This window comes from Coturnix japonica, chromosome 5 (assembly GCF_054131305.1).
Source record: "Coturnix japonica strain WE chromosome 5, WE-NBRP24, whole genome shotgun sequence".
NCBI classification, from domain to species: domain Eukaryota; kingdom Metazoa; phylum Chordata; class Aves; order Galliformes; family Phasianidae; genus Coturnix; species Coturnix japonica.
Genome location: NC_140667.1, coordinates 19,083,299 through 19,105,861, shown reverse-complemented (window position 1 = coordinate 19,105,861; position 22,563 = coordinate 19,083,299). Strand labels below are relative to the sequence as shown.

The 22,563-nt window shown below is 39.4% G+C and overlaps 3 protein-coding genes across 10 annotated transcripts in view; 2 read left to right on the top strand and 1 right to left on the bottom strand.

The window, feature by feature from the left end:
• The window catches only part of PTPN5 (protein tyrosine phosphatase non-receptor type 5), a 74,293-nt gene extending 72,165 nt beyond the window's left edge, over positions 1-2,128 (top strand). For 2 of the 5 annotated variants that reach the window (XR_014946495.1, XR_014946487.1), the window contains 2 exons: positions 648-724; positions 1,993-2,128. The gene's annotated coding sequence lies outside the window, so the exon portion shown is untranslated. Of the gene's footprint in view, positions 1-377; positions 513-647; positions 725-1,992 lie in introns of those variants that run through there. The other 3 variants (XR_014946488.1, XM_085548625.1, XR_014946490.1) reach the window with 2 other exon arrangements.
• SPTY2D1 (SPT2 chromatin protein domain containing 1) overlaps positions 2,001-22,563 on the top strand; it is an 86,057-nt gene continuing 65,494 nt past the window's right edge. Inside the window, exons 1-8 of one of the 4 annotated variants that reach the window (XM_085548619.1) lie at positions 2,001-2,132; positions 2,568-2,653; positions 3,747-4,476; positions 6,159-6,429; positions 6,618-6,905; positions 14,044-14,334; positions 15,399-16,107; positions 19,059-19,151. The gene's annotated coding sequence lies outside the window, so the exon portion shown is untranslated. Of the gene's footprint in view, positions 2,133-2,437; positions 4,477-6,158; positions 6,430-6,617; positions 6,906-10,786; positions 10,961-14,043; positions 14,335-15,398; positions 16,108-19,058; positions 19,152-22,563 lie in introns of those variants that run through there. The other 3 variants (XM_085548617.1, XM_085548618.1, XM_085548620.1) reach the window with 3 other exon arrangements.
• The window catches only part of TMEM86A (transmembrane protein 86A), a 44,787-nt gene continuing 27,058 nt past the window's right edge, over positions 4,835-22,563 (bottom strand). Inside the window, exon 3 of the mRNA XM_085548648.1 lies at positions 4,835-5,880. Within this exon, the coding sequence (XP_085404774.1) occupies positions 5,699-5,880 (182 nt within the window). The 3' untranslated portion in view covers positions 4,835-5,698. The remainder of the gene's footprint in view (positions 5,881-22,563) is intronic.

The following is a 22,563-nucleotide window of genomic DNA, read 5'->3' as shown; positions in this document are numbered from 1 at the left end:
GGCATTCAAAACCAGGCTGGATGTGGCTCTGGGCAGCCTGGTCTGGTGGTTGGCAGCAATGCGTATGGTGAGGGGGTTGAAACTGAATGATCATTGTGGTCCTTCTCAACCCAGGCCATTCTGTGATTCTGTGAACATGATCACTGGTAAAGTTAGATTGCTTTGCATCAGTTCAAAGCAAGTATCATCCTACTTCAACTGGATATAAAGATTGCACATTTGCTATTTCACACTAGGCAAGTGCATTCTACTCAGCTAAGATCAAAATATTAAATGCCTCTTAAAGTGTTATTCTGTCTAACAGAATAGGAGTTAATTCTCCTATTTCTACTTCAGCCTTAACGTATTTAACATATTTCTCTTTTTTTTTTAAATAGGATTTGAGGTTTAAAGGACCTTATATCAGCTGTTCTGATCTCTTCTGATGGCAGAGGTAGTCTTAAGAAGTGTTTAGGACTAGCAGAAAGGAACTCTAGCCATACAAAAGCACTTGAGATGAGTGGAACTGCTGCTTATCCTACTCAGAAGGTTTGAAACTCAGTTGATGATAGGGACTGTGCTAAACTGCATCTTACTGGGCTTCTCTTTTTACTGAACACTCTCCAAAAAAAAGGAACATTCTATCTGCCCTCTCCATTTCTCTCCAGGCCTATTTGTACCTGAAACAGCAGTACTAATACCTACAACACAGTTGTTTCCCAGAGGACTAAATTCCTCTTTCCAGGTATGTTAGCTTATAATAACCTGAGATTATTTTTTTTCAAATCAACTGTAATGCCTCCCCTGTCAATTTCATATGACTTTTCACACTTACTGAATGTGGCAGAACCTATCCCAGTCTTGTTTGCTTGTCCGTCATTGGCCATGACATTTATACAATTATCCTCTTCCTCTCAAGCTAGCAGATCAATGATGCTTTGTCCTTTTGTTGGTACTCTGAGATAGACAGATATACAGGTTTACATAGAATTAAAGACTAAAGTAACAAAAGAGTTCAGTTAAGTTTAACACATAAGAGCTTGTCCTCCATGTAATCCCCAGTAGCTCAGCAGGCAAGTTTTATTGCAGTCATAATAAAGCTGAACATGGAGGCTAAATGTTTTACTCAGAATTAAAAGTCATATTGACATCATAGCTGGTAATATGTCTCAGAGCATCTAAATGGGGTAAAGTTGATGAATTACTCAGGTATTGTAATTCGTAGCCCTCCTTTCTTTCCAATGGACCATGCTAATCAATTTCTGGTTCCTATTTCTTCTTTCTCTCTGCCTGTTGCTTCTTAGGCTTAAAACACAGTAAATAAATCACTGCATTGTACTAGTTTTAATCTAAAATGTGGATAACCAGTATTTTCAAGGGACCGTCTCTTTCCTTGGACAGAGTCTGTGTTGCCAGAGTTTTCAGATGGCTTAGCATCTCCTGGCCACCTTTTGATCTCAGTACATCTCAGAATTTTGTGGACAAAAACATCTGCTGTGGATTAGGCAAAATACATTTCTGCTCTGGAAATAGTAGTTTTTGCCTGAGTCAGATATTTGTATTCCCGATGTCAGTACCTGCTTTCCTCTATGAAGGCAAAGGCAACAATTCTTTCCAGGGATCCGAGAGAAAAGTTCCTGCATAGATCCTTTTGCTCTTTCTCCTTCGCATGCTTAGCTTATTTGTGTCTGAAGTGGATGGGAGGAGAACTGTCAGAATTTAAGTCAAAACTAATAAGACATCACAGAACAAAGGAAACCTCTCTTAGGGTAGCACTGACTCCTTTTGGGTCAAAAGAAGGAAAGCCAAGTGGGACGGGTTTCACCACATCTACTATCATCTTGGTCTTTAGGCTTCTAGGAGTAATATGGAGAGCAGACACCCAGCCATCATGAAGGTCAGGGTTACAACGAGATGCATTCACTTCTCAAGTTCCTTGTCTGGCAGCACAGCCAGACTTATCAATCCAAACAGCAAGATCTCATTCATATGCATTGTTTTTTCCTCCTACAGTAATATGCATGTATGTGTATTCACATGCCCACTCTGTGCCAGAGTAACTGATGTAAGAACAGAAGTGTGAGGGAGGACTCATCAATACTGTGAAATGAACGTGGAAAGGAACTGCCTGGCTTTTGTGTCTGTTTGGAATGGTGGGTGGAATTGGTTTGAGTTGTCAGTGTTTTGTTTTTGTTGGGGAAATTTTAACTTTCAGCCCAGATTTCTCTGTGTCTAAGTTGAGCTCTTGTTTCTGAATTATGTTATTGAAGGGGTAAGTGAAAGTTGGTTCCTTGATAGATTTATTAGACAAACCGTTAATGATACCTTATCCACTTTACAGCATTACCAATCCCATTTCCACACTCTTCTGATTTGATAAACAAGTTTGTGTTAACAACTCAAACTTTTAGAGAAGGGAGCACAGAGCCTCTATCATGCTGGAGTCCTCTTTAGTCTGTGAACTGCAGCATGTGATTGTTTTTGTATGCAGTGTTTTCAGTTTGCTGACAAAGATGATGATGTTTCAGCCTTTGCACGTCTTTCTTGATTTTTGTCTGTTTAAAATTTTTCTTTCTTTTCTGGACCAGTAATCTAAAATCGTCAGTAAAAGTGATATATTACCTGGGGATTATGCCATTGTTTTGTGTGGAATTATTTCTGACAACACCCAAGGGTGAGTAACAATTATTTCTGGTGAAAGCCAGTTCTCTGTGTATTATATGACAAGGGCTGACTGCATCTTCAGGTGCTCCTACATACATTCACGCACTTTGTGCAAGTAAACATGGTCTATCATCATCTACACATGGAGGAAGTGGTTAAAAAAGAGCAAACCTGATTGTTCATTCTTACAATTTCTAGATATTTGTGCTGGATCAGTGGGAAAGATACAGTTCATTTCATCTGCTGGAAAGAAATCCTTACTGATTCAAATTCAGGAGATCCTGTTTAAGCAAAAGTCATGATCAGACAATTTCACTGGTGCTGAAAGAATGTAGCCTTGGAAGACTAAGTAAATAAGCTTTCCCATTGTGTTCACATATGATAGATCCATAACTATATAATGTAACAAAAATATTAGCTTTTATTATGTATCACCAAAAAAAAAGAAAATCACAAATCATTACTGTTGGTGTGCAGAGCACTTCTAAAGAACAAATTTAATTCCCAGAGTAGTGTTTGTGGTGTATGTGAAGTTGTATTAAGTAAATAAAGTAAAGCAAGGTAAATCTAGACCTTAAAAATAAACCTAAACAGAGTAACAGATCCTTTTTTCCACTTCACTCATTCATTAATTAGTTGCAGTATTTCTTCCTGATTTTTCGGAGGCATTCAGAGCTGAAGCTGATTAGTAAACCAAATCCTGAGGTAACAAGGAAAGGAGAAAGTGAGTACCAGTAGAGGGACCCAGAGAGTTGTCGACAAGTTCATTAAGGAATATTGGTAACACATTTTCTTTTTTTGCTTTATTTATTTATTTCCACAATAAAACTTTAAATAAGAAAAAGTTAATCACTATATTATTTATAAACAGTTATGAAAACGTCCCAGTTTGCAGTAGGCCTACTACAGTACTTCTTGCCAGTACTGTTGAATGTTTGTAGGGCATTGTTTCCAATCAGCAGAAAACTTCACTAGAGTAAGAACCACTATTTTTGTTACTTGGTTACTTGGTTTAATGTAGTAGGGCACTAATGCCTTTTGTGTGCCATTCAGGCAAAAATTAAAAACAGTGCAAAACCTCAGTGATTTGTAATATTATTCAGGACTTGCTAATGTGACTCTGGAGGCTTGCCAGTGTGATTCCCTTCTACAAGAGTCTAAGGAGGATCTAGGAAACTACAGACCCATCAGCCTGACATTGATGCCAGGAAAGGCTGTGGAATGGATCATCTTGAGTGAGATCACATGGCATTTGCTGGACAACCGGCAAATCAGTTCTGGCATGGGTTCAAGAAAGGAAGGACCTGCTTGATCTGCCTGATCTCCTTCCATGCATTGTTAGCACTTCAGCAAATTCTCAGCAGATGGCCTGATCCCTCTCCCAAGGGAGGTCTGGATATCTCCAATGTTATTACATGATAGTTGCTTGCTTACTTGGAAAAGAAGCATGAATTTCTTGTGCAGTGCTGTATGCAGGAGACCTCCAGCTCCTAAAAAGAACATAAAGAAGTTGATGGCTGAGGAGGAAAAAACATTGGAGATCATCCCTAAGATTCTGGAGAAGTTAGAGAAGGCCTGCATGAACTTTGCGCATTTCTCAGGAAGTTGAAAGAGATGAAGAAAGAAGCGGAGGTTGAAGTTATTGTCACAGTACCCCAGACTCTTGACAGAGTCAAAAAAAATAAATAAATAAGTGCCTGCATCCAAAAAGACAGCTGTGATGGAAGACAGTTACACATCCCAGATGGAATACAAGTCTACATTATTTTTTGCAGCTGGACAAAAGCTGAATATTCAAAGAAACATGAAGAAATTGTGTCAAATCCTGACAAGGTAAAAAATGTTTTCAGAACTTTCCTTCAGCTAACGTCTCTAGGAAGATCTCTCACTGGAGGTTAAATCCATGTCAGATCAGATTTATAATGTTAATGTAGCATCCTAATAGACTAGCAAAGGTCTGCAATCCAGTATTCCTTAGGATAAGGCATACTGGATGCTTTGGACAAGCAATATTGGGCCTGTCCCTGCCCAGGAATTCTACAGTCTAAGTGAGGTGAATAAAGGATGTACTAATGTTTCCGTTCTGCCAAGCAAAAGCTGGTAGAAAAATTCAGAAAATTATCCCAAATTCCATGGCTGTGCCAGATAGTGAACCAAATCGCTTATGCCCCTAATGTAATTCTTCACTTACCTAACAGCAGAATTTCTGAAATATCTGGAAAGCAGGTAAAATGTTTTCTTTTGAATACCAAAGATAGCAAGGAAGCTGAATATGAAACATCAACAAAAACAGAGTATTAATCATACAATGGTTTAAGTTGGATGGGACTTTAAAGGTATCTACCTCCAACCCCAGTGCTGTTGGCAGAGTTGATATCCACCAGATGAGGCTGTCCAGTGCCCCATCCAAACTGGCCTTGAAGCAGATGGGTAAGAAGTTTATGGTGCACATCAGCAACACAAATGAAAAAGAGCTGGGTGCCTACGGATTTTATTGCAAGAGTTATAGGTGATGTTTGTTATGGAATACAGGAGGTTTTGTGTATGAAAACAGTCTCTAAATTTAAAAAAGAAAAAAGGAAAAAAAAAAAAAAAGAGGGTCAAAACTGTGGTTTTGTAGTTCTGTAGATTTTTATATCAAAAAGGCCAAATTATGATCTGCTTTCTTTTTTCTTTTTTTTTTAATGTATTCACAACGTTCATGTTACTGATGTTTTAGGCTCAAACAGAAATCTAACATTCAAGTCATAGACCAACCCTCAATTACCGGAGCACCCATGTGAAAACACCTTTTATGAGGTAGCACATCTCAGTTTGAAGCCTGGTTATTACACATAATAAGCTGGGTTGACGTCAGTGTAGCAGGAATGTGAGTCACAGCTGAACTTGAACCAGTTTTAGAGGAGAATGGGAATGATAAACCGTACCTCAGCATTCAGTAAAAATGATGCTGCCCACCTGCCTTAACTTTCATTACCATAAGGCCATCTCTTAAAAATAAGCTTTGCCAAAAGTACTGTTCTTTAAGTTGTACTACTTATATGTGGTTGAACTACTAAAAAATATTATTTGGTAGAATATCATTACTTAAGCCAATACTTGCCAGGCACTGCAGCACTCTTAACAGAAAACACAAAGGTATCAGTCCTCTTTCTGCTTCCCAGTCGGTTCCTAATATTCCAAATGGTTCCAGGTATCTCATCAGCAACTGCCTGATATTGTTTCCTTTACAATAACCTAGAATCAGGAGAGGGGGAAAAAACAAAACTAAGGCAGAAGAACTGAACAGAAAGTAGCGTGTCTGTTGGTTTTTGGTATTGTAAGATTGCATGCAACTTCTACTGAATATTTTGAACTGGTTAGCTTAATTTCTGCTGAAGTTCAAGGAATTAATTTATCTTTCTACTATCACTCAAGAAAGAAATGAAAATGACTTCATTGTAGTCTTGTTATTTAGTGTAGGAAATCAGAGACTGGAAACTAAACGAAAATTTGTCTTTTTGGTATTTTAACAGGTTGGACTGTTACAAATCCTGATAGAAACAAAACCATTGAAAATGACCAAAAAACTGCTAGATGCAGTGTTTGAAATGGGCCTTCTAAGGAAAATGCCAAACTTCAGCTGGAAGTTCAATGGGCAAGTGTGGAAGCAAGACAATAAGTATGAGGTCATTGCATCTGTTGATGGATTGTCCCACACTTAGGATATCCAGTCCTGTGAACTTCAGAACTCAATGCTGAAACTGGAGTTATAGCACAGAAAGCTCCATTCTTCATTGATTGCAGGTAATTCAGTGTAAGCTTCTTCAGGCAGTGAGTAAATCAAACATGAGATAGCAGGGTTTGAACTGCAAAATTCATAGAGCTAAAGTGCAAAGTCCTCGAATTTGACCTTGTGTTGTATCCTGGAAAAGCAAAACTACCCACTTGGATTTATAAAGTGCTTGCTGATTTGTGCCATTTCTTTTTACCAGTCCTCTCCCCTTTCTAAGAGGTTCCAGATCAATTCATCAACAAGTACACAAATGAAAAATGGAAATTCCTGTCTGGAGCGTGCACTGATTTTGAAATATATCACTCTGAAAGAGATAAGGAATTAACAGGTGATTGAAAGGTCTGAAGCACAACAGGAATCATGAAGGGAACAGAGCAGAGTTTATCATAATGTTGATGAGCCAAGTGACTCAGAAACTTGTATGAGTGTTTCTGTGTAAGACAGTGAACCTAACAACTACAACAGCAGCACCAGTGCAACTGGGAAGGTATGTATGGTTGGTCCAAGGAAGGAAAATGAACAATAGCATCCTTTGCTCTGTTCTTCACTGTAGAGCAGTAGTGCTGCTTTGTTATAACAGCCATGAAACTGATCTGAGATAATGCAGATCTGAAGTCTATTGTTTAATATGGGATAAGCCATTAGTCTGTGCTTTGTGTTGGTATTATGAAGATAATGATTAAGGATGTCCCTTTGCTGTAGAAAATGTTAGAAGCATAAAGCAGTAAGTCTTCCATCTTAGTCCTCGTACATACCACCTAAAGCAGCCTAGTTAAGTTTGGTGTTTTTATTTTAACCAGGATTATCATAATGAATTCTTGTTCTTTAAAGTGACCGATGGGATGTTTGAATGCTGAGGACCAGCAGCACAACACGAGACTCTTGCAATATTAAATATTTAATATCATGTTTATTTCTTTAATTAATTTTGCAGTAGCATTATTGATGCTGTAAATTTCTACCTAGGATCTCTATAGAAAGACATAAGGCTGCCAGGAGGGGAAGGCTGGCAAAATATCTTTGTGCTCTCATCATAGGCTGGAGAAGAATTTCAAAGTTCTTCCTCACAGAGTGTGGATTTTAGTGGCTTTTAGTATCTGTGATAACTTCTGTTAATTGTGGGCAAGGTTTGAGTATGCCCAGATGCCTTCTGTGAGAAATGTATCATTTAAGACAAAGTGATTGGAAAGAGGAAACAATCATATTAGCATATCGTTTACAGGTTCAACTACAACAGAATAGCCTTGAGCTGCTATCCCTATAGTGGAAATACACCCATAAAGGATAAAAACTACATAAGAACAGGCTCTGTTTATCCCCATTTCTTCCCCTGATGTGCAGTTTATCAAGCAAAGATAATAGCTTTCATCCTAGGGGATTTTTGACTGAGGATAAGCATGTGGACACATCAGAAAAGGACTGATCTGATCCTTCCTAGTCTTCTACAATCTCAGCCTTACTAAGTTTCAGCTTTAATTCTTTGCTTTTTCAAATTTTTCCTTCCTAGTCTCCTGTGAAGATGCTTATATGATTTCATGTTTGTTAACGTATTTTCTCAACCTGTAGATTCACATTAATTCCTGCAAGGTTGACTTCTCACCACCCTCCCTTCTCTCTCACCCAGTCTCAGATTTTCAGAGTAATTAATAAATGCTAATTTATTGTATGCTAATACATACCATTCATTACATGCCATGCAGCTTTTCTAGGCAAATATGTAGATCCTGTTCACAGAATTCATTCTATCTATAAATCACAGAACACTGTGCTCGATTAGGACTTGGAAATCCTGATTTCTTTGTCATCTTTGAGCAGGAAATTCTGAGATCCAGGGACAGAGTCAAAGAAGGTGTTTGTTGCAATGTGTGTCATTTCGTGCCTCAACCTTCTTGTCAGATTATAGCCATGAAAGGCATCTGGGTAATGTAGTGAGAAGCATACTCATCAGTGGTCTAAAAGAGGAGCATGAAGATAGGCACGTATTCAGCCAGGGGGACAGAGGACAAAGCAAGAGTTGACACTGCAGGTAGCTAAGCTGTCTCCTTACTGCTGTTAACACTTGCAGAGTCTTTGCTTCATCAGGTCCCATCAGCTGGGGCTGTACCATTTTTAGGCTTATCTGTCTGCGAGCAAAACCTTTCTGCTCCGTTGTTAGCCAAGGGGAGAAAATTGAACAGTCATACTGATTGATTTAAAGTGACAAAACACGGGTTTCTATGTTTATAAATCTGTGGTTGAGAATGTTGGTCTTAACCTTTACTTGAAATGTTGTTCTGAGCAACAAGAAAAACACCTTTCCTGAAATTATACATGAAGTATGTAAATATATGTATTACTCAGCTCTTGGCAGCCAGATGGCGCCAGATGGACTGTCAGAATCATCTGCAGCATGGAAATGAGCCTCTTTCTGTTCTCCAAATAAAGGCGAGTTGGATGGATACCACTGCCAAGACAGTGGGACAAATGAAGCAGTAAGGATGCTGTGGCTGTGGCATCAAATATATAGAACCTGTGTGCAGTATAAATGCATCCACAGCAAAGCTTTGGTACAGGGAATGATTTTCCTCCTGTCAGAAATACTGACTGCATTTTTATGACTATTTCAGCAGATTGTCCTTTGCAAACATATACCTGACAAATATTTAGAAACTTGGTTATTTTTCTTTATTGTGCACAGGACATCATTATCATTGTTCCATACAGCTCTAACAACTGACAGAATGTTTTGTTTGCAAGCAGTAAACTTTGATTCCATGATCTTTGTTGTGATTATGGCTTATTCAAATGTGGTCTTAGGAAAGAATAGCACAGAGTGTTTCCTCTTTTGCCTTCAAAGCTTAAAATCTGCCTGGAAATAAATCTCAAGGACCTTGAGAATTGGGGAGCATTGTGCAATTGCTATTTCTCAGAGCTCCCTCCTTTTCTGCTGAGCTGAACACCTGATGGAAATCAGCCAGGTTCTTGTTTAAGAAACAGAACTGAATTGCCTCAATCAAAACACATGGAAGATTTTTCATGTCCTTCAAGTTTTTCATGAAATATGGGATTATTACATTAAAAAACAAAATAAAAATCATAAAGTATTCCAAGGGGCCCAACTCTGGACCACCTTGCATACACAGGAAAAATGGCAGGGTCTATTTGCAGCTGCAGCTTTCAATTGTTTTCTTTTTGGATTCTCCTGTTACTGAAGCCTTTAGCTGCACACAGTGTAACTATGAAGAATGAGCATATTGAAAGCGTCAAGGTACCTTTTAAGGCAAAGGCATTGTGTAAAGTCATACGTTTCTGAGATGGTGCTGAGGTGGCAGAGAAAGAGGTGATGGAGAAAACCAGTGACTGTTTTACAAGCAAACACTGCAAGAGAAGACAATAGATCTGTTAATGCGGAATCTCAGAAAATAACTGTCTCAGCTTTGGACAGTCTTTACCTCAGCATTGTTGGTAGGGCTTCATATTAATCATTTTATAGCAGGCTGGTCACTGGTAGACATGTTGGGCTGCAAACTCTCTAATTCAGATTTTCTTCTTTAGAAACTGTTTTGTGCTTGGACTAAAACCAGGACCAAAGAAATAGCAAATCCTTTCACTACCAGTGTTTGCAGACTCAGAAATGTCTCAACATGGGCTGGCCATGAAAGAGGACTGACTAGCATTCTCTTCTCGTGTCAGTTATATAAGCTTAGTAGAATATGGCAAATGAAATGTCTTTCTCTGGAAAATATTGTGGAGGAGGAGAGAAGATAATTTAAAAGGGAATACTTAAAAACATTTTGTTTTGCAGCCAAGAAAGAAAATACGTCAGCCAAAGCCTAAGTTAGTTAGAAAACACTGCTGAACTATGTTCTGAGACTTACAGTGTGGGTACCTCTTGCGCTTGTTTTTCCTTTATGGACAGGGATCCCAGAGAACCTGTGCCTCCTGATATTTGTAGCTCTTTTTCCCAGGGTCAGAGTGTATCACAAAAGACAGTGTAGTCCGTGTGTCTGGCCTGGTGAGTCATTTCAGAAGTAAAATTTCCAAACTGAAGTAATATATGTCAGTTCTCGCCTAAAGTGTTGCAATTTTCCATTTTTATCTAAACTTCCTATGGATTAAGGTAAGTGTTTCTGTGCAGCTCTGTAGCATACTGCAGAAAGAGCTCCTTTTTGGAATAAATGCAAGCATTTAAATGTTTCAACCTTTAAAGTGATAAAGGGAAGTAGCTGGCAAAGTAAGAGGCTGTTAAAGAAAGACTGCAGCCACGAATCAAGTAACCATGCAGGTTATCCTTCTTGTTGTTGGTATAGATGTATACATATGCACACAGACTCACACAACTTGAAATCCATGGATTCCATTGCTAAACTGATTTTTCTGTGTGTGGAGTCTTTTGAACAGGTGTCTCAGCCTCAAGAGTTAGATGTTAGGAAAGAAGCTGTCACCATCACCAGGAACTCCTCAGCCCAGGATGGATGTTGCCCAGTGCAAGGCTATGTCATGGAAAGAAGGAAAAAGAAGTTAGCAATCTCTGAGTCCTAGGCAACAAATATACAGTTCAAGGTCAGATCAAGATTATTTGTATGTTTTTATGCAGCCAGATTAAAAGCAAAATAAGCTTTGAATAAAAAGCTGAGTACTGTTGATTGACCAAGGAAATAGCATCATCTAGCAAGATATATATTTTTTGTCATGCTGTTCAAGGCGAGATCCACTTTTCAGCCCTCAAAGACAGCCTGATACTTACATACAGTAGTAACACAGCAAGAACACTCATTATCTTGAAAAGTCACACCTATGGATTTGACTGTCAGACTTCAAGCATTCATGTTTGGTATTTCACACTGCCTAAGTTTGATTGCCTTTCCCTGAATTAGACCAGAAATGAATTAAACAAGTGTCTGATTGTGTTGTATCCATCGGATAGCAACCATATGATCAATGCTTAGTACAGCTTGGATAACACATGGGAGTGTTCTTATTAGCCACAGCATTTTAACAAGACTTTTGTTTTTCCTTTTCTGCTAATATTTTTGCTCTTGTATTCTTTCCACTGTCTCAGTCAACATGTTGCACTTCCATGCTAATTAAGTTACAATCAATCATGCTATCCAAAAATATCCCCTTTGAAATACCAACATTACTCGTGGTAAATGATGAAAGCAGTTTTTACACCAAATTACTGTTACCTGAAATTTTTGCTTTTCTAAATAGAATGGAGGTTTAACCTTGCTTAAGGGCTGGACTATGAGAGGCTTGGCCACCCTGTTGAACTTCTTTTTTTAATGGGAAGTTCTGCTAAAGCCAGTGGGAGCAAAATAATTAAGATACTTCTCCCCAGAATGTATGATTACAGCACGATATAGACCATAATCTGGTGGAAAGCACTATAATGGCAAATTATGTCTTTTCTTCATGTTACATTCAAAGAAATTCTACTTCCTTCTGGACCTTAGTGGAAGACATGAAAGTGGACTACTGGAGATGTGAAGTCTAGATTTAATTAAAGGACTCCCTTAACCCCTGAGTTTATCTTGTTCTCCAGGTGTCTGTGAGCTGACAATGCCTCTTGGTTTATGTCAGTCCAATAGCAATTAAAAAAATCAGTGGCCAAGTTGTATCAGTATTAGGGGTAATTAGAGTTGTGTAATTGCAACGTTTGTCTTTCCAAGTACCTGAAGGATACAGCATGAAACAATGCGAGTTCAACCATACAGTGCCTGGATTTCCCAGCATACCTTTGACCACTTGTTGCAAAGGATCCCATCTTTAACTGTTTAATGTCCCGTTTTTCTAAGCATATATGCTTTGACAAGATCTGTGCATTTACGGCCAAAGTCTGAAGCAGTGTGGCAAACTTCATCTTGATTCAGTGTAAGAACTGCATTGTATTTGCAGTTTAATTGATGAAGGCCTTAATGCTGCTGTCTGTAAGTGTCATTACAAGTGCCTGAAAGTGTGATTCACTTAAAGTGTGTAACTATTAAGATAAGAATGTAAGAAGGAATTCTTACCAGGAGCAGCCGTGTATATGCAAAAATCAAACAGATCAATGTGATAGAGATGCTCTAACGTGGAGATACCTGTAACACTTGATATTCACGTACAGTTTGCCAAAGGACAAAGAAAATATTTTTAAGTGAAATTTCTAACATTGCTATGCTGCTTTTATCAGTTGCCCATCACCTTTTTTAGAAGTTGCAGGGTTTGTGTTCTTTTTCTCCCTTAAGACTGGATTTGTAGTAGGAAAATTTGTGTCTAACTCTGGACTGATTTAAATCACAAACTCTGAAGGACTGTGGTGCTTCAGAGATGCTGAACTGGGCAAATTTTAGTTCCTTATATAGAATTCTTACTCTATTTGACTGTATAACTAAAGTTAAGCAAAAGTTTGTCAGAGGCCACCAATTAATGGCTTTAACTATCACTGTAATCTGTAAAACTGTAAAAAGTGGTCCTCTGTTGGTGCACATAATTTAGGGGGGAAAATAATTCTTGAAACATGAAGCTAATACAATAACAACAAAAAGGAAAGAAAAAAGAAAGAGAATTCTATGCTCAGAGAGCCTTGGGGTTGAATAGTTACTCAGAAGGGAATGCATTCTGGTTCCTTGACATCAAAAGAGAACAGAAAAACAGCTTAAAGCCTGAAGCCATGATTCTTCTCCTATTTGAAGACTTACATTATTTCTCATTAAGCCTAGGAAAATATGTTCTGACCACATGCACCATGTTCCTTATGACCCTTTATGCTCAGAAGAGTATTCTGTAAAAGCCATTAGTATTGATGTTGGCACAGCATGCTGCACTAGTTGGCTTGGACTAGGAGGATGGTCTTAGTTGTTTTTGTTTATTTCTTAATGCATTTTTTTTCTGAGACTGTCAAAGCAGAGCAGGAATTTTAACTATTCATTTGGTTTGAAACACAGATAATTTTTAATATCCAATCTTTCACTCTTCTTATATATTGTGGATACCTAACTAAGCAGCTATGAGGTAAGTAAGCTACGAAGTAAACTAATGACCAAAAAGCAAGGTCTGTATTTTCAAAAGTTGCTATTAATTTGAGTACTATAATCTTTGACACATAAATTTGGAGAACATTAACAGAATCTTGAAAGCCAGCCCATGAATTCATTTGTCCAAGCAGTCCAACCAGTGCCAAACCACTTGACTCAAGACGATAGGAGGGATTTATTACAAAATAACAGGCATTCAGCTCTCAAAACCATACAGGACAGTTTAGAGGTAACATGTTTACACACATTCATCTGTCAGTTAGGAAGAGACAAAAGCAATGCATAGAATTTTAATGCCCAGATACCTTTCCCAAGCACTTACGGAGAATGAGTGGTGGTCAGTGCTCACAGAAGATGCTCTTTCCAGTCTGAATTCAGCTGGGCCCTTTGCAAGCACTGTGAGGACTTTACACTTAATCGGCCTGCCTCAGAACAGGGTTTATGTGTATATGTTCATTTTAGAAACTGCATTGTCTCAGTGGACAGAATTTGCTGTGTTTACCGAAGTTGCTTTTATCCTAAAACCTTGCAGATTTGAAATCTTGAAATAAGAACAGTTCTATCTTCACATATACAAACATAGAGCTGCCAATAAAGTAGTATGTCACAGTCCTCTTTCTGTCACAGAGCCTGCAGAAGTCCTGAAGGTCCTCTACATGGTGGATTTTTCCAGCTCCAGTATTTCCTTAGCCTGGCAGGAACCAAACAAGGAAGATGTGTCATCATGATGCATGCTAGAATGTATAAGTGAAGGACACCAAGGACTGGACAAAGTGCACCAAGATCCCTATCTCTAGTACCACTTAACACCGCAGGAAGTTTGCAGAACAGGCAAACTGCAAGTGAAGATAGTGTGGGAAAAGCAATGGAGTTTGGAAGCAATGGAACAGGAAGGAATTCTAGAAATACCACCTTCAGGTAAGACTTGCAATAACCATCCAATTGGAATTGTCATCTCCTACCGGCCCTTTCTTCTTCTTAAATATACATAATTTTTAAAGGGTTATCAAATTCATCTTGCACAAAGGAATGTTTAGTATCTGAGCTCTACTTCTAGCTGTATTTTCAGAGATGCTGGGAGAAGATGGAGGCCAGCACAAGCTGTGCAGTTCTTTATTCAAACTGAAAGTATTCTTCCATCCTTCCAGCTAGTACTGAGCTGTTCCCTTAATGGGGATCTTAGGTGTAATTGCAGTTGTTACTTCTACCACTTACCTCCCTCAAGTATTTGATTACACAAGTCATGGTTGAAATATTCTCTGATTTCTATCAAGGAGCTCTAGTCTGAGTATGGGTTAGGTGGGTAAGTATTATAGCAAATAAACTATCATAATTGAAATGCTTGTTTTAAATACAGAGGTAATGAGACAATTACAGTTCTTTGAGGTGGCTGGTTTGAATGAGATGAGCAATCAGGTGCCAGAGTTAAAATAGTAATATCAGAGGCCATGCTTCAAAGACACTAATTAAGTCTTGAGAAATCAAGTATTATGACATGCTAAGAAAACTGTGCTGGTACAGAATGGCAATATGCAGTACTGTAACAAAAAATAAAAGTCGTACTAGAAACAGACATAGAAAATTGTTTGTGGCAAAGAGAATGGACATCATCTAATAAGACATTAGAGCTGCCTCTTCTTTTTCTTTGTTTTAATTCACTTTTTACTTGAACAATTCTTAAATGTTTCTGTGTTCTATCTTTCTCACCTGAAACTGGTGTGAACAGGTGCTCATCACTAAGCTGTTGATTGCTGAGGCATTATTGTTTTTTTTTCATGTGATATGGGTATTAGGATGTTGGCATCGTTCCTCTTAACCAACTACAACCCTAGTTGTAGAAAAATTTCTTCCTCCAGTCTCCATCATTCACTTCTTCAGGCCTGATTCAACAGACTGAAGAATGACTTCTTCTGATACAGCTTCTCATTATTTTAATCTTATAATTTCTCTTTCTGTCTTGTTTTTCTTCTATCCTCTCATAGGTTTGACCTGACTGTGAGGCTGAAGAGCCACATGGTGGTTTGTGCTGGAACAGCACAGTGCATTCACACATCTTTGTCAATACAAACTAGCTTGCTCCTTAGAGAACTTTTCATTACTATGATCTGCTGGGGGCGAGGAGGTTAAGGATCTTTGCATTGTATTTTGTACATCATCTTTTCAGAGTGCTTTTTAAGATTAGCAGCTGTATTATTTCATCAGAAAGGAATTACATACAGCAAACTGCTAATCAGGTTCCTCAAGCTAGAAGAAATCAAGGAGAAAGTACTTTAACTAAACACATGAGGACTCTGGAAGGGAGAAGCTGAAGTGAAAAAATTTTGTCTCATAACAGAGGGAAGGCTCCAAACAGGAGAAATCAATACTTAAATGTGCGAATTAATTCTTAGATCTCCTCTGATCAACCACTAATCTCAGCTGGCTTGAGAAAGTCCCAGAAACTGTGACACTAAAATATAATTACAGCTGAAATGAAGAAGAGAACTAGCAGACGCATTATGATATCCTGAAACATGATATCAGTACTGCCACATAGTTCACACAGCCACAGAAAAATCCACAGCAATAAGTACGCCGTCACAGGCCTGCTTCCAGGGAGGAAATACTTGTTCTGAGTCACTGCCTGCAATGACACTGGGGACATTGACCCTTTGGATTCAGAGAAGCCATGGTACACCTCCAAAGAGAAAGGTGAGCATAAAAATTCATGTTAGTGCTGAGGAAAAGAGGTGCTTTTGTACACAAGACTGCAGACTAAGGTCAGGCTTCCTCTTTGGCTTTGAGCATGTCACTAAAATGTTCTGCACCTCAGCTCCCCACCTAGGCAATGAGCACAGGAATTCCTTTTTTGCTGTTCCGTCTATTTGATAGCAGTTTTCTCAACTTCAGGCTTCCTTCAACAATATGCACATGTAATGTAGTAGGTTCTGCAGATATTGATTAAAATTTAAGATAGTAGGCTGATAGTTTATCATGTCTTGATGAAACAGACTACTGGCTTTACAAATCATTGTCTTGTAGCCTGTTTCCTATCCAACTGGGATATGTTTCCTAAATGAGAAGGATTCATTCAGGAAAACCAATCTGTCATGTTTAGGAGATTGCCTGACATGAAACAGTAGAAGTCCCTGGAAGTCCATTAGGTGTGCTTTTAGCACACTCATGGGTACTGTGTCAGGTAAATGTGTTTTTGTCTGTTCAGTTGTTCTCTGCTCAGGCCGTATCAGTAATAAAGTTGTCTCATTAGTAGTATTCCCAGACAAAACTGAACAGACCCCAGTTCATGGAATCAAAACAGTAAATGATCTTTCTGCCTGGGCTGGAGGAAAACAGAGTATGTATTTACTTGGATTTGTGAGATCCAAGTTCAGTTTTTCAGTTTGGACTATTACTACATATATTTTGTTTATTATTAAAACAGAAATATCAGACAAGGAAACTATATGTAACCAGGCTATACATATATTTCTTCAGAAGTTATCCACATGTTTTTAGTAGTCTTCTAATTCCATCAAGAACAGTGGGAATTACATTAAAGTAATAGAATACGTAATACACTAGAATAAGTGACTGGGTGTCAGATTGCTTGTTTTTATTTAGTTATCAGCCTTTCTTGATCAATGTAACTAAGCCATAGACATGTTTCTTCTGTTATATGTGCTCCTGAGAAGCAACATATCCAGTTTGGTGGTTGCAGTCATTTTCTTGTGTAGAGGTGCTGTAGGCCTGGGTCTTGTTCAAGGCCTGAAAACAAGCAACTTCTGTGCACGTAAACAAGCATACAGGGTAGTAAATGGAGGTTGTGTCATAGGGTACATTTCCTTGGTACAACCTGCTTGTCTTCAGGCAGGACAGAAGGACACAAGCAGATGTGAACTGATTTCCTATTCTTCATTATAAATGGCAAGCTACTGGGTTTATTTGCAGAAGCTTGAGACATGGTAGAAAAGCTCTGAAGAATAAGGAAAGAAATAGAGCTGTTTCTGAAGAATGGCATCTACTAGGAGAATTTTGCCCTACAGTGCTGTATTTAGAATCCAGGGAACTTACCCGATGGGACCTCATTCTAATGCAAAAGAAGATAATAAAGACTTCAGAAAATGTGCTTAGATACAGGCTGAAAATAGAAGGTTTACAATGGACACTAGAAATTAAATTGCATATGCAGTTCCCCATGATTCCCTAGAGCATTCTGTTGACTATTAATGCCTCAGAGCAATATCCCTTCCTTTCCAAGATCACCTGGTTTGGTTTATAATTGGGTGTAATTTAATCATGCATTTCTAAAGCAACATGGGAGCCAATATCCCAAAGCACTTTACAATTTAATGGCATTAACAAGAGAAAGCATCAGTATATCCCTATGGAGAAAAAACCTGATACCTTATTTACAGACTGAGGAGCACAAAAATTAATTGCTTGTCTACAATTGCATATCGGGTTAATGGGAGATTATGGTTTCTGGGTCTTCTTTCTCTTGTTTTTCATTTTGTATCTGTTTACATGGGGATTAAGTAGACTGGTCTGATGCTGAAGGTAATGCAGTGTATTGTTCATTCTTCCTCCCTGAGAGGGGAAAGAAAGCCCAGGGCATGTACTGTCATCCCCAGGCTCTTTGGATTTGTACTTACGCAGGAGAAGACTCCCTGTCCTGATGGTGCTGGCTATATGTGTGTGTATGTTTGCATATCTGTGTGCAACAGACAGTGCAGTATAAGGCAGTTCACAGCATCATTTCCTTGGCACAGTGTTTTGACCTCAAGATGAAGGAGTGTCCCAGCAAGGACCAGCATTGTGCTCCTCACCAACAAACCATAGCATGAGTCACAGCAATGACTGCATCATGAACTGTGGTTTCACTAACAACCCCCACCCAGGAGTGACCCCATACAAGGGCAATATTAGTATCACATGCAAGTTCAAGTTGTGGCTTAGCTGTGTCAACAGGTGGCATCTGCCTGCTTACGATCCTAACAACCTACAGATGACCATAAGTAAGTCAGATCTACAGCTGCTGTGCTTCAGATTACGTAACTAGCAGTAGAATTTTATATGTCTGAGTATAGTTTATACTGTACTATTTTTCAAGGAAAATGTTCTTAATTGTGACTGGCAGTGTGGATCACACTTCTCTGGATCATTTTGGGTCTTGTGCCTGCCCATAAAGGGAGCAATTGCCCAGTTCTGCAGATGAAGGTCCAAGGACCACAGCGTTTCTGCAAACGTATCTTCAGATCCACAAAGCAGCCTTTCTCTGGCACTGTCTTCCTCTGAAATCATTAAGATTTGCCTTCAGTTGTTTGAAAACAGTATTAGATCCCTTAATGGCATATTTGGGCTTGCTGTCTCATAAACATCCCCAGGTGACTCAAAAGCAAATAAGGCCTTTTCTCAGTCCCTAACTAGGCCTACCCTACACATTTCCAAGCAGTCCAAACTCTAACAACAGTTTTTTGCTTTTTTCACAAATACTAAAGACTGCACTGGTTAAATCTTCTCTTCCTCCGTGAAATGCCAGGATTTTGCCAACATTTGCCAACAGCAGTTAAAATTTCCAAGAGGCAAAATGTTAGGTAAATAAATAAGCTAAAAAATCAGATGCTGATATCCTCCCTTCTCTTCTCTGCTTTTCTCCATGCCAGAAATTCCCACCCACTGAGCTTTGAATCAGGTTGCAACACAGCAGTAGTATTCCAGTTAGCTCAGACTGGTCACATGCAACTCAGCATTTACAGGTATGTCGGGTGATGTTTTACTAATAGTAATGCACAAGCCACACATCGTTTCCCCATGTCATGATATTCAAACTTGCAGCTGGCAGACTGGTCTTAATACAGCCATGCTTGGAAACTGCTGTGTCCTCTGAGTTTCAGCAGCTTTTATTATGCTCACTCAACTTATGATTAACCAGGGATCAAGGTTAAATATTGGAGAGCAAGAAATCTCCATCCTTTTGTCTGACATGAAACTCTTTTCCCCATTTTTCCTTCTAGAGAAAGGGCCCTTGTGCCTCTGGATCTGTTGTTATTCTTTACAGGGAATAAGAGAGAGACACTGCCAGACACAGCTTGAAATGAAATTGATACAGCACCAATAATGATGAACTATATTTGGAAAGGTCTTTTAGGGTTATTTTTGTCTGTGATCGCTGCTTCTGGACTGCCTGCTGGCAACTGCTGAGGCCCTGCTCTGAAAGGTTCAGTCTCTGCCAGTGGGGAAGTAGCTCAGTGTGGGTCAGTGGAGGGAAAGGATGTGTGGATGTTGTGTCTCCTGCTCTGATTTTCAAGTACTCATTTGTCTTTTTGTGTAGGATAGATATGACACTTCTTTCACTGAGGCCAGCCACTACCCACCTAAAACACCAAAAGCAGTGCTTTGCTCTTTTTTAGGATGCTCTGGTATTACTGGGTCTTGTGCTTCCCAGGTTCACTGATGCACTCCTCCCTGAAGCCACAGCTTCAAGCCACATCCAACAGCTGGAGGACAGTTTCCTAGTTCCCAAAAACAGCGAAATCTCTCTCTGGTCTGGCATCACTATCAGCGAAGCTGAACAAGGAGAACTTTGGCAGTGCTGTTCACTAGTGCTTAGGAAAGACAGGCAGACTGGGGGGGCAAAAGCAGCTTTCTATACCTTTGGAGATCTGTTTGCTGGAAAGGACGAACCTTCTGCCTTCTTACACAAACCTTGTTGTGGTAAAAACTGTTACAATAGGAACACTCCTCTTCAAAGCTATGCAAAGCAACCTGTTTGTAAGCAGTGGTAGCTAAAGGAACAAGGCTTGCAAAAGCACTGTGTGGGTGAGGTACTAATTTATATTTGGATGTTTTAATGGCCCCTTGAGTGGGGAGTGGGGAAGATGATATATCAGATGCTGTAATATCTTATTTCCAGAGCATCCTGAGACTCCTCCTTGACTTACCTAGGCAGACCCTTGGGAGACCTGTTAGGGGCTTTTGCAGCTGAGTGAGGTGGGGAAAGCAGATATCAGAATAAAACATACTGAAAAACTGTATTCAGAACATGAGGATTTCACTTAGAATTTAACTTAATTGCTGGTTTATTTTAGAACTGCAGAACTATATTCTTACTGATTTGTGCTTTGGAAGAGTGGTAGTTATTGCCTGGGGCTGGCTGCTGTCGGCTGGAGGACAGCATTACCTGCTGTGGTTAATCTAGCTGTGAAGGCACTTGGTTAGACTAGGAGCTCCTTCAGACCTCAAGTACATTCTTAGGGATGTCAGTGGCCTTTATGTAGTGACAGGTGGCCCAAAAGGGAAGGGAGTAAGGAATGATTTAAGAGATGTCCAAATGAGTTCCAGACACCTGTGCTGGAATCTCTGCTGATGATTTCTCTGCTGATTCCACAGGAGCTAAACCTCTGTTAGTCTTCTCTCTTATGTAGACTTTTCCATCTCTCTTCATTCTTCTGTTCAGCCGTATTTTCAGCTTTAGCTGAAATAGTGCATTGCTCCTCCCCTGTGACACAGAGCAGCAGCTTCTTACAGCTCTGAAGGGATGAATCTCGTTTTCTGTGGCACAGCGCTAAAGTCACAATGCCTATTAGACAAAGTGATTTTTTCAGAACAGTGTTGAACTGAACAAAGAGAAATAAGAATGAAAATGAGATTTCCCAGAACTTAAAGTATCACTTCCTATGAAAGTTGTAATCAGTTGTTTTTGAAAGATGTTACCAGTTGTTAAGGAAAGCTTTTAAACAGCTTTATGAAGCCACATAGCTAATGCTTTGTGAGGCTTCCACTCAAAACGTGGGGTTGGTTTTGGTGATTGCAGCACTTCTCACTTTCTCTTTTCTTAAGAAATACATGATAAAACCCTCTTGGATACAGTGACAGAAAGTTTGCAGAAGTCTCAGTATGGGATGTAATTAGTAGAACCTACTCTGCTCGGTCCAACATACAGAACAGTGTTGCTGTGGCTGCATCATTTGGTTTTGCTTGTGTGGCTCAAAATGCAAGTGTGTATTAAAACCTTGAAATTCCAAAAAGTAAATACAATCTGCAGCTTTGCAAATGAGGGAGTCACCATGTGAAAGAGCTGGTTGCATAAGGCAAACCCAAGATCCAGAATGGTCCACTAACCACACGGTTGGTGGGCAACACTAAGGAATTAGAACATGTCTGAGCCACTGAAGGATTGACATAGTCAGATAAATTTATACATATGTTACTGTTGGTTCTTTTATTTTAGAGTGATTTTTTTTTTTCCTGGAGCTTTTCTGGTATAAAAGCACAATGTGGCCAGCCACACACACATGCTTAGTCCAAGAATATTTTGCCATCTTTGTTCCACCTGGAACAAGGAAGGAAGTGTGCTGGTACAGGATGCTCCTCCCATGGAGCTTGTAAGTTTTTTAATCGAATTATAAGAGACAAAAACATAGGAAAGAAACACCTGGTTTTCCTTTGGAATGCTTTGAAACTTGGTAGTGGTTCTGCCTAGTACTGATTCATTTTCAGATCAGGAATCACTGCACTCAAAAGGGGAGAGTGGAAGGATCTATGTTAAGCCTGCAAGCAGATCCATTTAATGGACTGGGAGCACTTGCTCTGCATTTCTACGCTATAGATCCTTGAAACCTGTTCCACTGGTGACAGATGGTCTGGTTCAGGATTAATGAAACCAAATATCTGTGCCACTGCATCAAACACAGCTGAGGAAACTGGCATCAGATCCTCAATCAGAAAAAGATGTCCGTGCTAACCTATTTCTCCCCTGGAAATTTTTACTTAAGAGAGGAGAAAAATGAGAATTGTCATTTGTGTGGGACTTCTGGGTAACCTCAGTGAGCAACCTTCTCAGATAATCATTTGCATCAAGCTGCCTTCTCCCTGGAAGTGTGGACAAATGACTGTTGTAAGTGGGACTGACTGTTGCAGCAAGGAGCCAGTGTCCTTCAGGGCTCTGCACCCTGGGACACTTGGGATGTGTTGTAACACCAGCCAGTTGCCATCAGCACAATGGTGCTTAGTTCATTTGTGCTGTATGTGCTCTGTGGGGTGCCTGTGGGTGTATTTCAGGGGTTCTCCAGATGGGAATACTATATCAGGCTGCAACAGCGCCTTTCTGCTTCAGTGCAGCTCTGGGTAGCTCCAGGGCAGAGCCACACCACTGAGGGACATAAGTGG